The 14,510-nt window shown below is 41.3% G+C and overlaps 1 protein-coding gene across 4 annotated transcripts in view; it reads right to left on the minus strand.

The window, feature by feature from the left end:
- The window catches only part of mtus1b (microtubule associated tumor suppressor 1b), a 100,486-nt gene that overhangs the window by 20,106 nt on the left and 65,870 nt on the right, over positions 1-14,510 (minus strand). For 3 of the 4 annotated variants that reach the window (XM_019879668.1, XM_019879665.1, XM_019879667.1), the window contains 2 exons: positions 1,218-1,330; positions 774-1,091 (listed from right to left, as the gene is read on the minus strand). In XM_019879668.1, coding sequence (XP_019735227.1) covers positions 774-1,091; positions 1,218-1,330 — 431 coding nt within the window. Of the gene's footprint in view, positions 1-773; positions 1,092-1,217; positions 1,331-9,626; positions 10,167-14,510 lie in introns of those variants that run through there. The other variant, XM_019879669.1, reaches the window with a different exon arrangement.

Here is a 14,510-nt window from a genome sequence, read left to right on the forward strand (position 1 = left end):
CTGTGCGTGCTTCAGCGCGAACATGTACGCAAGCGCGTTTTTTGATTTCAACCAATCAGCGCCGACGCACATGACGTCACACACGACAAGAGCTAAGCTAAGTTAGCCGAGACGACACTATGTCGGACGGACACGATTTTCTGCCCATCTGTGTTTTTCCCTTTTTGGCCACATCTATTTTTTACGACAACTGTCTTGTTGAGGGCGTCTTTTATTCGTTCCACTGGGGTTTAGCGGGTGTGTTTATAAAGAGACGAAAATTGTTTGGGGACTATCCCCCACGTTGTAGTTGAGATGGTATAACCCAAGAGGCAAAATGACGCTTGCTACTGTTGTTGCGAGTTGCCATTCGTTCTACTAAACCATTAGTCAAACGCCATCATGCCTTCTGTCGTTATTACACAAACAAAAATCTCTTTCCTGTTACTAGTGTTAGTGCCTCAATATGGCTACGCTCGTGAAAGCAATACAACGAACTCAAACGCGTCTTCGTTCAATGTTGTCAACTAATATCCGGATTATGCAAATTTTCCTCAATTCTCCGGAGAAATTTTCATAAAAACCCGGAATTCCGGGAAAATCCGGAGGACTTTCATCTCTGCAGTATTTATTTATTATCTTTTTACCTCATCTATGAATGACATGGCCCATTTAAAAAAAATCAAATGTGACCTGTGAGAACAAGGGTATTCCCAAGCCTGGTATACAAGATGGTCCCTTCTCCTCTTTGTTTACCTCAGAAATAAGAATGAAGAACAAGAAATGAAACGTACCTCATTGAAGAGATGTTGAATCACCGTAGCAAGAGCCTCAGCTTTTTTGTTCGCTTGGATGAGCAGTTTCCAAAGCTGGCTGGCCTGGTTTTTCTTCTCCGTAAGTTCTTTACTCTGGTTATGTTTAGCTGCGACTGCACCAGGTTTGGGTCCACTTTGCAGACGTGTTCCATGTTTGGGGCTTGACCGAGAACCTGCTCTTGCTTTGAATGTGAGTGCAGGGGGTCCCGTGCTTCCTAACCCAGTGTTGGTGGAAAAAGTGACAGGCGCTGGGGAAACTGGTGCCACTGACGCACTGGCGTTCGCAACACCTGGCACCTTGCAAAAAACAAAAAAACAACAACAAAAAACATGACTCTTTTCCAATTCAAAGGATTCAAGAGGCAAACACAATCAAATTAACGAACACCATCACATGAATCGATAACAATCGGGACTGCTTACTAGTGCTCGTGATGGATTCTGCGGCTTGTTTCCTGCTGCAAGTGCTGGAACCGGCGAACTGCTGCGATTGTTAGTGGCTCTTGCATGGACGTCCCTGGGCTTGTTTTTGTCAACTGCAAAAAGACAACATCCTCTTATTTTGTGGTTGACAGGCACAACATTCAACATGGCGTGAACCCTCTTCCACACACACACACATATACACACTGGACACTCAGTCAAGACAATTACAAAATATTGCTGTCAAATGAAACTGACTCTAAGGAAAGAAGAAAAGGAATCCCTCAACGAAGGGACAAATTTGTCCAGACGGAGGAAATTAAATCCAAACAAGCAACACATACACACACCAAACTGTCTTATTCATCCACTGCCATCAGAGAATACGCCCTTCTGACTGTCTTGGCTTAGAGTGATGAATCATGGGATTGTGTGGTATTGATGGCAAAAATGTGTCTGTGTGCATTTGTGAGTGCTTGTGTGTAAGATGGACTCTGGATGTGCATTAAGGAGTGCATTACGGAGACAAAAGCAATCAAGAAGCAACTTTAACGTCTCTGCCTTTGCTCATATTATCTCCCAATAGTCCATCTCTGTACTCTGCGTTCCCTTCTGTTTATTCCCTCTCTGATGGTAATTATTTATTGGCTCTTCTGGTTCCATTAGGCAAAGAGCTGATTCTTGACTGGAAATAAAGCTCACTTTAAACAACATAACCTGAAGAGCACCAAACGTGCCACAATAAGCAACAAAACACATTGCTGCTCATTTGGAGCACAAGGGATCTTAATACCTACTACTGAAAAGAGGAACACAAAAAGCCTGCATGCATAGGGGTAACTCCATGTAAACAGTAGAAGTGAGTTGGACAGAAGTGAAGAAGAAAGGATTGTATTGTCATTGTATTCTGTTACAGGAAAAAAAAACATGTCATAAGGTTACAGGTACATTTATGAAAAACTGCTATTATTTTGGAAGATTACATTTTGAATACAGGGAGAGACATGGCGCAGTTGAGTCCTCAATCGCTTTCTCAATTGATTGAGCAATTTCCTCCGAGTTAAGTGGACAACAGCGCACAATGTAGTTCAATGGTTGCCCCACATATAGGTGTTTGCTGGCTTGGTACGTGTTGGTTTTAGCGTGGTCTGTTTGGACAGTTACTGGAAGGGATGCATGGTGACTGTTTTGGATCAAATGGAGAATGTAGTCTTACATTTTAAATAACATTTACAAAGAAAGGTGTAAGCTCGCAAACTCATCCGGACGGCTTGTTACTGTACGTTGAGAGGTTCGTTGTTTTTAACGGATGACTCTACTTTACGAACGGCAAAAGGAAAGATGGATTCCGTTTGAACGCAGCTTTATTCAAAGGAGGTCACTTCCTACGTCTGCACCGCAGCACGCTCGGGAACACACTTTTCGCAACTAAAATCACTTCCTGCTTTTCCTTACTTCAATAGCCTATCATAAGCTATCAACATAAAAACATGTCGACACAATTATTAAACAACAGAATGCAATGTAGGTAATCTTAACATGAAATAATAAGATGCTCAAACATAAAAAGATAATTAATAACACAACATAAGCTTACATTACCAAAGGAGCAGCTAGCAGGCTAACACCACGGCATGAATCACCCACAGCTTTACTATTTCAACGTCATATTGTCATCTGCTAAATTTGTCACCAGGAATGAAAAAAGGGGGGAAAAAACCAAACGTTTTTTTCCACACTTGACATCCCATATCATCGTACCAAAATTACAAACGTGTGAGAAGGGGAAATTGAAGCCAACTCCTCCTTTTTGCCTTTCGCTGGTTATAACAAACAGTGGACATAATATCAAAACAAATTTCCCTCATGAGATTGAGCTGTCTACTCCGATCGAGCTATGTGAGGTGTTGCCTTCGGGCACAGTTCGAAAAAAAGCCATTGCTTCACGTGCATGGCCAGGGGTCGGCAACCCAAAATGTTGAAAGAGCCATATTGGACCAAAAAAAACGAAAAACAAATGTATCTGGAGCCGTAATAAATTAAAAGCCTCAGAAAGAAGGCAACACACGCTGCATGTATCTATACTAGCTATGTTAACCTACTATCAAAATGACTAAATTGGCTACAAATACATAAATGAGCCTTCCCGATTACACCCCCCCCCCCTGCAGTGCATCCTGTAGAGCAGGGGGGCCCAACCTCGCAATCGACCCGGGACCGCACACGCATGCACTGAAACACGCATGCCATCATAAGCAACAGCCATAACAGCGGCTAAGATGAACGAGGCACGGGACGCACTTTTGCAGCGTTTTAACTTTCGTAGCTGACGTGTACTGTTTTAAAATGCTTCTCTCGGTCCTTCAGATTGCCATTCTTTGCCAGTTCCCTCGGTGAATTGGACATGAAACGCCGTTCCTTCTTACAACAGCCACGTGCCTGGCATCCCGCCCTGTTAATAGAAACGTGTGTTGTAGGCTATGACGCAAATGTTCAAATGTAATATTTATTCGACATATTTTTACAGCATTGGAAAATGTTAAGTATGTTTGTCCTCCTACAGAAACCATATTCAACCAAAAAATATATTTTCACTCCCCCATCTTTTTCCATTTTCTAACATTTTAAAACGCTCCAGGGAGCCACTAGGCGGCGCTAAAGAGCCGCATGCGGCTCCGGAGCCGCGCGTGTTGCCGACCACCCGTGCATGGCGTTCAATCAATCCAACCATTTATCCATCCTTCCAACACGGAGCCCAAGTGTTTAGCACGTCTGCCTCACAGTTCTAGTGCTTTGGATTTGAATTACCGGTGCTCAGTCTTGCTCCGGAATCGAAACCATGCATATTAAATAGCCATGGGACAAATAAGACCAAACATGAATCGTATTGATTTGATTTTGATTTCTAAAAATATATTTGGTTTGGAGTCATACAGAAGTAATTGAAAGTATTCAAGTTACATTCATTTAATATTATGATATTTGAACTATGATACTAAATGCATTTTAACAGGTAACTAGTAAGCCTGCATGACTCGTTTGGAGATGAAACAACTGAAATTTAAAAAACCTCACATTCTCATTTGATCTAAATCAGATAAAAATTAACTCAGAAAATGTGCAAATTCATCAGAGCTATGAAGAAAAAAAACATGATTTCACTTATGTATTACATACTGTATATGGACCAAATAAAAGGTGGTCAGCGGCGTATGGCAAAAGGACAATGTGCATAAATACAATACTGGAGTTCCTATAATATTGGATTCTGCATTAAAAAAAGATAATAATTTGAATTAAAATGTCAACAAATGTTATTGAACATTCTATATGTGAATCAAAATACACCTGCATGATTTATTCCAAAATTCCTAAGTGATAGATGGATCGATGTAAATAGGAAGTTGCATTTGTTGTGGCTTCTTTTGTACTGCCACCTGCTGGCAGAAACAAGAAAGTGGGGAAGTACTGGTCTGAATCCAGCGAATTTTAACCATACGCATTCCCAAAACCATGTTACTGAAATGAAACTTGGTCTTTTTCCGTATCAGTTAACGCTACACAGCTAAACTACATTTTTTTTTGTAGTGTTGTCGTGTGAATGTGTTACAGCTGTGGCCACATGGGGGAAGAAGAGCCACGTCTGACAGTACTGTAATGTACAAAAAACTAAATGAATCATCCTGTTGTTTCCTGATGACGCTGGATGGTGGTGTGAGGAAATAATTTGCCAATGACATGTAAGCAATGATGGAAAAGTGACCATTTAGACTTCAAAAGCAGCTGAAATGGCTGATTGATGAAATCAAAAAGCAAACTCAGTTGCTGTTAAACATATAAAACACAATTTTACCGTAACCTAATTGCATTTGTCTTTTCAGAAACGTGCTCTTTCATTCAATTTTATTAGGACAACCATAGTTTGTTGAATTGGCTCACATGTCACGAAAAACACACACTTTGTATTATTGTCTGAAATCTATGACAGCAACTATCACTACATCGTGGTGAAAAAAGAATCAAGCTGGGAATTTTTATGTTTCTCATGTTTTTTCTGGGTGCGGAATGGGTCTTGTACCTGGAGTTTGCCAATCTTGAGAGAAATTATGGTTAGCATCTGCATTCTAGGGTCTGGGAGGTGTTCTTCATGTCATGAGAATGAACATATCGTCACAGTTCCAAAATACTGTTTTGGCCCAAGTATTTTCTCGGTTTTGTCAGAAAATAAGAAAAACGGAACCAAATTCTGATTACATTACTGTAGATTGAAGAATTACGTCTCAGGGGTAGAAATGAATGATATGTTTCGGTAAGGATGTAGCTGGTCGGTTTGAGTTCAAGGTGGCCAGCATTCTGAGGACATGTTTAAGGCAAAAAAATAAATAAATAAAAAATCACTAAACTTTATTAATACTTTTGTCATTTTCAATTTATTTCAGTGACCATTGTTAGTTTTTCTTTCATTAACAGAAGGCTACCAACAACATTTTTCATGCAGTGAAAATGAAAAGTCTACACACCTCTGTTCAGATGTACAAAGTATTTACAATATTTTAAAAAAATGACACTACGATCAATCATTTCAGAACTGTTTCCACCATTAGTGTAACCTATAAATTGTAAAACTCAACGAAAAAAAGTTACCGGTAAGTAAAAATACAAGCTGAGATGACACCTTATAAATGAAGATGAAGCTGTGTTCAGAATCAGCCGCCTTCAATCAGATTCCAAAACATATTTAATAGGAGTTGCCACACACCCGCCACCATTTTAGTTATTAATGTTAAACAAAGTTGATTTGTTCTTGTAGTCTTCAACTGACATTTTTGTCGTCACGTCGACAAGCCGTGGTCCACAGAGTGCTTCCACAGCATCGGAGCTGTCACTGTTCAAAGGCATCACTCAGGAGGAGGGTGCACAAGAATTTCCGAGGCATTCAATACACCACAGATCGCAGAGAAGACTGTCATCATCAAGTGGAGAAAATATGGCGCAACAGTGACATTACCAAGAACTGGACTTCCCTCCAAAATGAATGAAAAGATCAGAAGAAAACTGCTCAGTGAGGGTGGCCAAGATGCTGGTGGCAAAATGAAGGCGTTCCAGGAATTCTTGGCAAGTATTGACTGTTTAGTAAATGCGTGGCAAAATGAAGGAATTCTTGGCAAGTATTGACTGTTTAGTAAATGCGAAAAGAATCTCCCGTCTTTTTTGTACGTCCGGACTATGAGGTAAGGTGGGCAGATGGAAGCCTTATCTTACAAAGAAAACCATCCAGGCCTGGCGATGTTTGCTCAAACACACCAGAAATCCCCCAAACGCACGTGTTATGGTGTAAGTAATTCACACTGAATTTTTGCAGCCATAATTCCAAAAGGAAGCCAGCACTAAACACAAGAGGACTCAAAAGAAACACCGTACCTGCAGTGAGGCAATGTGATATCCGTATCATGCTTTGCAGCTGTTTTCCTTCAGCTTGAACTGGGGCATCAATCAAGGTGGAGGGAATTACAAACGGTAACAAATAGCAGTCAGCGTTGGCGCAAAACCTTCGGGCTTATGCAACAAAGCAAAAAATATCAGGAAAATCCTACTAGAACATCTGAACTTTATTTGGGGTTAAACAGAGGCACTGTAAAATTCAGATTTATCTTGAAAATCACTCCCATTTAAACGGGGGTAGACTCCATATTCACTCTGTGTGCATGTATAAAGTCAACCAACCCCTGTATAGTGATCGTATACGCAAAGCATATAAAATGTATAGAAATTTATGAAAATTATCCCTTGAGAGTTTCTATGTTAAAAGTGTGATAAACGTGTGTCTCCTGATAACCTTGATAAGAGTAATGACAACACCTTACATTGGCTGTACATTCAACAATCAGTTCCCACACGCCACAAAGGGAACAAGCGCTGCCACTGTCTTTCCACTGTATCCTGTATATGGCCTGTCAAAAATCAAGATGATTCTTTATGTGAATCAAACCACATAATGGCAGACAGTACACATTAACTTGTGAAAGCGAGGCATTTTGAGTATTTAACAACACACATTGGGGTCTGTCAATTAACCCTTTCAGGGGCAGTGGTTACTACGGTGGACAGCTTATCGTGTTATCAGGTTTACAAGGGTGCATGAAAGGGTTAAAGAAAAAAAAAAAAGAATTAAAACCAAAACACACTATGGCCCACTTTAAAGGTTGATACACCCCTGCTGATTTAATCATTCAAAATTCACTAAATCAGAAAAGGCTTCAGCAAAAGATGTTTTTCGGAATGATGCAGACATTTTAGCTCCAGTTTTGAACTGGGTTGTAGATGAGAAGCGATAAACCTTGATGGCCTTGATCCTCAAAAGGAACCTTTCCAACCAGTGGCCAAAATATTAACAGCTCTCTGGTGAGATTGGAAAATATTCCAGTCCCTTTAGCACATACATCCTCTCATGTCCTCATTTGCAACGGCATTAGAGAAAACTCGATGTCAGATTATAGCTTGCACCAAAGCACAGTGCACCGCCCGGGTGCGCGTGCCCGCGTATGCACATGCACTGACTCAAGCCTGTAACCTACATTTTAGGGGCACAGCAAGCAGCAGTGGGGAAGTGGGTCTGTGGAGCTTAGACAGAGAACAACATCGTAGCCAAACACGTGCCGCTGGGATCAGATGGCTCAAGACGAAAGACCAACAACAGCAACACGATGATGATGTAGCTCTGTCAAAGATTAAAAACCCATGTGCTGCAGTCGATGTAAATAAGTTTATATAACGCAACATACAATTTTACAAAAATTGTAAAAGTATTATTCCTGAATAATTATTTCACTTTCAACCACTCGACATGTTCAGTGGCATCAGTGCTATACATACACATATAGTTCTTATTTTTTTCTTTGTATTTTTGCCCTCTATGGACAATAAAAGCGGTATTGTGCTATGACCAAAACATAAATATAAATCTATATAAATAAAACATGAATTGGAATATTTCATATCACACACTTTTTATGCTGTGTCTTTGATTTAAAGATGACGTGATGAAGAATACGCAAAAATCTACAAAAATTGTAGAAATTGTAACATATGGGGTAACCCATGTGTTACAAACATCGTAGAAATTGCAGCACTACATTTCCGGAGGGAATTATCAAGTAAGATGATGCACTAACCCCCCCCCTTTTTTTTTTTACATTTCTTCGCAAACGGAATGAATACAAAATAAGGGGATGTACAACTCTATTACTGAGGTCGACATGATACACATCTCAAGATACTGCCAAAGATGCAATATATTTGTCTGAAACTACATAATAATTCCTTACTTTACCATTACCATAATGATATTGGCAAAGCCGATATCATGATGTAAAATACATACATAATGATATATATTCTGAAACATTATATATATCCGAAACCCTGAACCTCTGTAATTTGACCTTGCAAATGAATAAGGCAATAATGTATTTGGCCTACAGTATAGCCACGCAACAACAGCTCGGTTAGACACCAACCTTGCACAGCAAGAAAGCCTTTTTAATGGACGGGTTCATAAAAGCCAGACGCAGAACCCTGGCGAGTTAGTAGTGCATGTGTGTGAGTCACGTGGCCGATGTCCCTCTAGGCGTGGGTAGCGCAGCTAAAAGGAGCGCACGGTCATGGCTATTCATCATGCCACCGCCGAAGCACTCGTGCAGAAACCTTAGAAAAAATTTATGCAGGCTGGTGCAGACACCCGAGTGGAAAGACAACTGATGGCCCTATTGTACCCGCACAGCCACATCGGCTACAAATGCTGGTAAATAGAATAATGAAAAGCCCCAGTGCTCGGATTGGAGCAACAATGGCTGCCGATGTGAAAGCTGCACAACAGGAGAGGGGAGGCAAGTGGCTGTTTTGAAGGCAGACTTGAACTGAAGACAACAAATCACTCCAGCCACATTATGACTAACATCCGTCCAATAAAGAGTTGGAAAAATAGCATATGAGACATGCAGATGTAGTCTGAGCTACGTATGTACAAGATGGGTTGTTTGTGGCGCGCGCGGGCCACTGGCTTGTACTACATCGTTTTGATTAGGAAAATGAAGAGATGCTCCAGGTTGTGTAAAAACAATATGAGTTTCATGACTACCTAATGTCTCCCTCAGCATCAAACTATTTTATCTCCTGTACGTATGGTGGATAAGGGCGAACTGAAGGGATGCTTTGCAATGGTTGAAACAAATGGCAGAGACGTCATGGGAAAAGGATGGGAGAGATGAAGGACAGGAATGAGTGGTTGGTGTTGGGTGGGGGGCAGGGGGGATCACAACTTTCTCAAATGGTTTGGACTTGTGCAACATCAACACATAGTGGCTGATGGGGATGATTAGGGGGACACAGAGCACAGTGTCATCTCCAGACCTGCGTGGAAGACCACTGTATTCTTCCTGCATCCTGACAGCAGCTGAAGATTTTGGAAAAGTCCTTTGGCTGTCAGCTTCACATGGAAGTCAGACAGCGATAATCTTGGAGACCATAACATCTTCCGTGCTTGTCCTCCACAGAAGCGAAAGTCCTCTTCAGTGAAATTAAAGCTGCTTGCTGGAAGATGAAGCAAATGTTCTGCTCCTGGTCAAAGGTCACGGCAAAAGGCAACCCTCACCTGTTTGATTTCGTTAGCAGTAGTCCTTGTTGCCTTCCTGTTTCCCAGATGAATTTGCATGAATGTAATTGCACTCGAAAAAAATGTCTCATTTCTGAGATGAAGGACCTGAATTAAATTGTTGCAGAACAGCACAGGGTCTCAGATTTTAAAAACTGTTTCTGTACCAAAATAAAAATAATCACAGATTAAGAGAATAATGTAGAAATAAAAAGTGGCAGTCCTTTACTGAATCCTTGTAGAAGCCAGAGGCCTCATTTAAAAAAATAAAATAAAATAAAAAAACAAGACCAAAAAGAAAGACCCGTCGGAAAGATAGGAGCTGCACTGACTTAAAGATTTCACAGCTGTGAAGGTGGTTGCCAACCACCCGGCGACAAAAGATGGAGCATGTGAGAGAGACGGAGAGTGAGACAGACAGACAGAGAGAGAGAGAGAGAGAGAGAGAGAGAGAGAGAGAGAGAGAGAGAGTTTGATTTCGTTAGCAGTAGTCCTTGTTGCCTTCCTGTTTCCCAGATGAATTTGCATGAATGTAATTGCACTCGAAAAAAATGTCTCATTTCTGAGATGAAGGACCTGAATTAAATTGTTGCAGAACAGCACAGGGTCTCAGATTTTAAAAACTGTTTCTGTACCAAAATAAAAATAATCACAGATTAAGAGAATAATGTAGAAATAAAAAGTGGCAGTCCTTTACTGAATCCTTGTAGAAGCCAGAGGCCTCATTTAAAAAAATAAAATAAAATAAAAAAACAAGACCAAAAAGAAAGACCCGTCGGAAAGATAGGAGCTGCACTGACTTAAAGATTTCACAGCTGTGAAGGTGGTTGCCAACCACCCGGCGACAAAAGATGGAGCATGTGAGAGAGACGGAGAGTGAGACAGACAGACAGAGAGAGAGAGAGAGAGAGAGAGAGAGAGAGAGAGCAAACGAGAAAGGAGCAAGGTAGTAGTGATGTGCTATGAGGGAGGGGGAAAGGGGAGGAGAGAAAATCTTCCATGCTGCAGCTGATTCGTCGTCGGTCTCTCCGCTTCTACACACTGAACACAAACATTCACCAACTCAATGTACACTTAGCCTCAAAGAATATAATGCAAGCTATGTGATAGAGCAATACAATCATGTACAGTCCATAAAAGCTATTTTGCAGCTGCTCGGAAGGTATGGAAAGCCGGTACACATGGAAACATATACAGAGGGGAACGCTGCATAGGAAGGAGGGGGAGGGGAGTGGGTGGAATGTGAATTATCTTCCCCGCTCATTTTCTCTCTCCCTCCCTCCCCCGTTGCATTCATCCTCTGAGATCTTATGCGTGCTGTTCGCTACGATCATATACTTACTTGTAATGACACATAGAGGAGGTAAATATATCTGTAATTTAATTATACCCATGGAGATGAGTCAAGTACGATTTTAGTAAATAGTCACAGTAAGAGAAAAACATTTTATAGAACAACATTAGCGATTCAGGGTCAATCAGATACAGTACAAACAATATTAAGTCAACTGGAAGTGTTGTGTTGGCTGCTTAAAAGGAACCGTGGCTGTTTTGACAGGTTTATTGTACATGGCTTATTTGGTTGATCGTAACATCCATCCATCCATCCATTCATCCATTTTACCACTTATCCGGTGATCGTAACAAGTAATAAGATTATTGATCCATCCATCCATCTTCTGATCCACTTTATCCTAAAAAGGGTCGCGGGACATGCTGGAGCCTATCCCAGCTGTCTTCGGGCAGTAGGCGGGGGACACCCTGAACCGGTTGCCAGCCAATCGCAGGGCACACATAGACAAATAACCATCTGCACCCACACTCACACGAGGGACAATTTGGAATGTTCCTTTAACCTGCCACGCATGCTTCTGGAATGTGGTAAGAAACTGGAGTACCCGGTGAAAACCCACGCAGGCACGGGGAGAACAGGCAAACTCCACACAGGAAGGCCGGAGATCGAACCCACGACCTCTGCACTGTGAGGTCGACGTGCTAACCAGTCGAGCACCGAGCTGCCCGCATAAAAAAAACAAAAAACAAAAGCAAAAAAAGATGCTGTCAGGTGTAGTCTTGAAAATCACTGCTCTCTGCATGTTAGAATCAATAGTCAGAATTAACATTTACCAACAACAACAACAACAAAAAAGCTAAAGAAAGAAACATGACTGCTTTAAAAGCTCACATTGAAAACCACTGTCACCAGAGGTCTGCTTGATGCTAAAATCAGGCACGTGTGGGCCTTCTGAAGTGATGTGTGAGTGCACGGAATCACAAGGCCAACGGTGTCTTTGTGACGAGTAGGTCCCCACAGGCCACACAAAGACTCCAGAGGCAGCTACAAAAGGGGGGATCCAGACACTCTGGTTCAAACCACAGCCACCACATGGAGGGACGCTGCCAGCACAGGTCCACGCTTCATGCACACACAGCGTCATAAATGATTGCTAAGATATTTTAAGTCAGCATCCTTGGGGCCAGGATTACTTTTTGCAATGATCAAATTCGTCTTTCAGCAGCATAAAGTAGTTTCTCAAATGACATAACATCAAAGATGTCAAGATTTAACCACAAAACTATAAAACAGCATGCAAAGATGAAATCCAAATTAAATATTACTGCAAATGTGGTCCGCTCTAAACTGTGGCTGCATGAGTGTGTCCAAGCAAGAGTTACATAATTACAGAGGGACTGTAGAGGGGTAATAATTACGTTAGTATAAACTTCCACTTACATGGAACATACAACGTTGTGGCTCAGTTTTAATGAGGAACTCGTATGAACTGACAGAAAAAGCAGAAAGTGTGTCATCTCCATATAACACAGTCAGGAAAATTCTTTCAAGTGGTTCCCTGAAGAGCACGAACAGAAATGTGTCGAAGCTACCTCAAGCATCTTGGTTAGGACCGAAAAACAGTCAGGCTCTTGCTCTGACTAAATGACACACCTGAAGCATTCAAAATTGGAACAAGGGAAAATAATGAGAAGACAAAGTGCATTAACCCTTTTAGGGACAGCGGTTACTACAGTGGAGAGCTTATCATGTTATCAGTTTACAGGGTTCATGAAAGGGTTAATTGTATTTGCTTTCTGTTATATCAGTGAAACTGTCAATCACAATAGCCTTGAAGAACGCCTGAAAGAGGCAACCAATGCTCTGCAGTCACACTGTCTGCAAATCTAAATTTAAAAACATGGTAAAATAACAATGAGGTCATTATCACTCTGCACCTCTGATCACACACCTCTTGACAGTCCCAGTAAAATGAAAATACAAATGTCTTAATGGTGTGAACAAGCCTGCCATATGTGAAGGAATGTACAAGTAGATGCCAATCGGGCTTGAAAATGCTGAAAGATCAAGACATTTCATCACCTTCAGATGCTGTGGGTGTGTCCACTAAATCAGAGATGAAAGTGGACTTTTCTGAAAATTCCGGAAAAAATAAATAAATAAATAAATGTGTGTGTGTGTGTGTGTGTGTGTGTGTGTGTGTGTACACACACACACACACACGCGAGTGCGCGCACGCACTTGGCCGATCAAGCATGAATTAGTTTACACAAAACGCTATTCAAATACTCGACATTCAATGATTAATCTTCCTTTTGTGTGCACACGTGTACCCTTTGTGGCTTCCGTTCGGGCCGAAATTTCGAAATCTCCAAGATATGGCGAGGCTATGAGAATGCGAGGCGAGGGTATTACTGTTGTGGCGACTCCACTCAAGCTAAGCGAGCCTCAGCCGGAGATACGACAACTGTCTTGTTGACGGCGTCTTTTATTCGTTCCACTGGGGTTTAGCAGGTGTGTTTATAAAGAGACGAAAATTGTTTGGGGACTATCCCCCACGTTCTAGTTGAGATGGTATAACCCGAGAGGCAAAATGAGCTTGCTACTGTTGTTGCGAGTTGCCATTCGTTCTACTAAACCATGAGTCAAACGCCATCATGCCTTCTGTCATTATTACACAAACAAAAATCTCTTTACTGTTACTAGTGCCTCAATATGGCTAAGCTCGTGAAAGCAATACAACGAACTCAAACGCGTCTTCGTTCAATGTTGTCAACTAATATTCGGATTATGCAAATTTTCCTCAATTCTCCGGAGAAATTTTCATAAAAATGTGAAAAACCCGGAATTCCGGGAAAATCCGGAGGACTTTCATCTCAGTGAAAACACCCCCCCAAACACCGTGCTCATATCAGGGGTGGGACTTTAACTCATTAATTAGTATTCATCAAGTAAATTAACGGATGAAAAAAATAAATGCATTTTAATCACAGTTTGCATTTCAGACAATGCAGAACTTTTGTTCCAAACAATGCGTCATCTTTGTCAATGATGCATCCATTGCTGGTAGTACGCCCATTACACTGACAAACGCATAAGAGCTCGTCTGAAGGCTGTCAAAATAGAGGAATCGACCTCGTTGCTCTGACTGATCGCAGGCAAACAAAACACAAAACAAACAAAACGTGGTTTTGTGCAAACAAAAATGTGTTTGCATTCCACCGAGGTGCTTCAACTGTCTGGTTCCATACACAGAAGAATAGGTAGAGCTGACATGCTTCTTTTTTATATGTGTGTGTGTGTGTGTGTGTGTGTGTGTGTGTGTGTGTGTGTGTGTGTATATATATAT

The sequence above is a fragment of the Hippocampus comes genome, unplaced genomic scaffold, assembly GCF_001891065.2.
Source record: "Hippocampus comes isolate QL1 unplaced genomic scaffold, H_comes_QL1_v1.1 scaffold158, whole genome shotgun sequence".
NCBI classification, from domain to species: domain Eukaryota; kingdom Metazoa; phylum Chordata; class Actinopteri; order Syngnathiformes; family Syngnathidae; genus Hippocampus; species Hippocampus comes.